The sequence below is a fragment of the Merops nubicus genome, unplaced genomic scaffold (assembly GCF_000691845.1).
Source record: "Merops nubicus isolate BGI_N331 unplaced genomic scaffold, ASM69184v1 scaffold17163, whole genome shotgun sequence".
In the NCBI taxonomy this organism is placed as follows: Eukaryota; Metazoa; Chordata; class Aves; order Coraciiformes; family Meropidae; genus Merops; species Merops nubicus.
The window spans coordinates 7,432-8,804 of NW_008597052.1; the positions used below are offsets into that span (position 1 = coordinate 7,432).

General features: G+C 55.1%; 1 protein-coding gene across 1 annotated transcript in view; it reads left to right on the forward strand.

The window, feature by feature from the left end:
* TYK2 (tyrosine kinase 2) overlaps nucleotides 1-1,373 on the forward strand; it is a gene marked incomplete at both ends in the record, with an annotated part of 9,386 nt that overhangs the window by 7,341 nt on the left and 672 nt on the right. The window contains 2 exons of the mRNA XM_008936587.1: nucleotides 448-583; nucleotides 1,108-1,259. Of these exons, the coding sequence (XP_008934835.1) occupies nucleotides 448-583; nucleotides 1,108-1,259 (288 nt within the window). The remainder of the gene's footprint in view (nucleotides 1-447; nucleotides 584-1,107; nucleotides 1,260-1,373) is intronic.

Here is a 1,373-nt window from a genome sequence, read left to right on the forward strand (position 1 = left end):
AAAGAGTTGCCACTTTTTCCTCCCCCCTTGAAGCAAAGAGGCACCAAAAATGACTTTCAAGTGCCTTGATTCCATCTCAAACCCATCCCTGGAGTTGGGGGGTTGCTCAGGGGTATTTTCCAAAGCTGAGTTTTGACTCTTGAACTTCATTCCTGGGGTGCTGGGAAATGCTCCTGTGTGTGAAGAGCTTCCCAAGCCACCACTGCTGCCACCTCAGCTGGCTGGGCTCGGGGCCAGCAGCTCGGGGAACTCCCTGGCTGCTGGGGGAGGGCGTGGGCTGGATCATCCTCCAGCTCCTGGGATTTCTTCCCTCCCCTCCAGGTTTAATTTTGGACAACCAGGAGGTGACTTTTCACCGCCGGGAGCCTCGCTTTTTATTTCCCCCCCTTTCTCTTTGATGTTTCCCTCTTTCCTGGGAGTTTCTCCACGGTTTCTTCTTCCCCACAGGAGGATAAAAACCTGGTGCATGGCAACGTGTGTGCCAAAAACATCCTGCTGGCCAGGAAAGGGCTGGAAGAAGGAGCTGTGCCCTTCGTGAAGCTCAGCGACCCCGGCGTCAGCTTCACGGTGCTCTCCAGAGAAGGTACTTGGGGCATTCCACGCCTAGATTGGGGCAGGGATTTGCTTCTGGGATGACATTTTGTACTTGGGGCATTCCACGCCTAGATTGGGGCAGGGATTTGCTTCTGGGATGAAATTTTGGGGGGATTTCTCAGCTCTCCTGCAACCCAGCTTGATGATAAATAGGGTGGGTTCTGCCTGTGGGGTTTTCTTCCCTTCCAGACTTTCATTTTTGGGCTGTTGAGCGTTTTAAGGGGCAAATCTTGCATCTAAACGTTGGGTTTGGCCTCCAAACTGATGCTGAGGAGAGCACCCGCTGGTTCCACCCTGGGAGGGGTTTTCTTCCCTTCCAGACCTTCATTTTTGGGGTGTTGAGCGTTTTAAGGGGCAAATCCTCCATCAAACGTTGGGTTTGGCCTCCAAGCTGATGGTGGGGAGAGCACCCGCTGGTTCCACCCTGGGGGGGAGCTTCTCCCTTTCTACTTTTAGGCTTTTTCCAGCTGTTCCTTCAGCCTCCTGCCTCTTTTTTTTCCCCTTCTCCCAAAGAACGTGTGGATCGGATCCCCTGGATCGCCCCCGAGTGCCTGAGGGACGTGGGGAACCTCAGCACGGCTGCTGACAAGTGGAGCTTTGGCACCACCCTCCTGGAGATCTGCTTTGATGCTGACGTGCCCCTGAAGGAGAGAACTCCCTCAGAGGTGGGCCCTGGAATCCTGGGGAGGGTGGGGTGGAAGAGAGCTTGGAGATTTTCAAGTCCAGATCCTCCCCCCCCAAGCCGTGTCCCCTTACCCCACAGCTCCATGGCTTGGGGG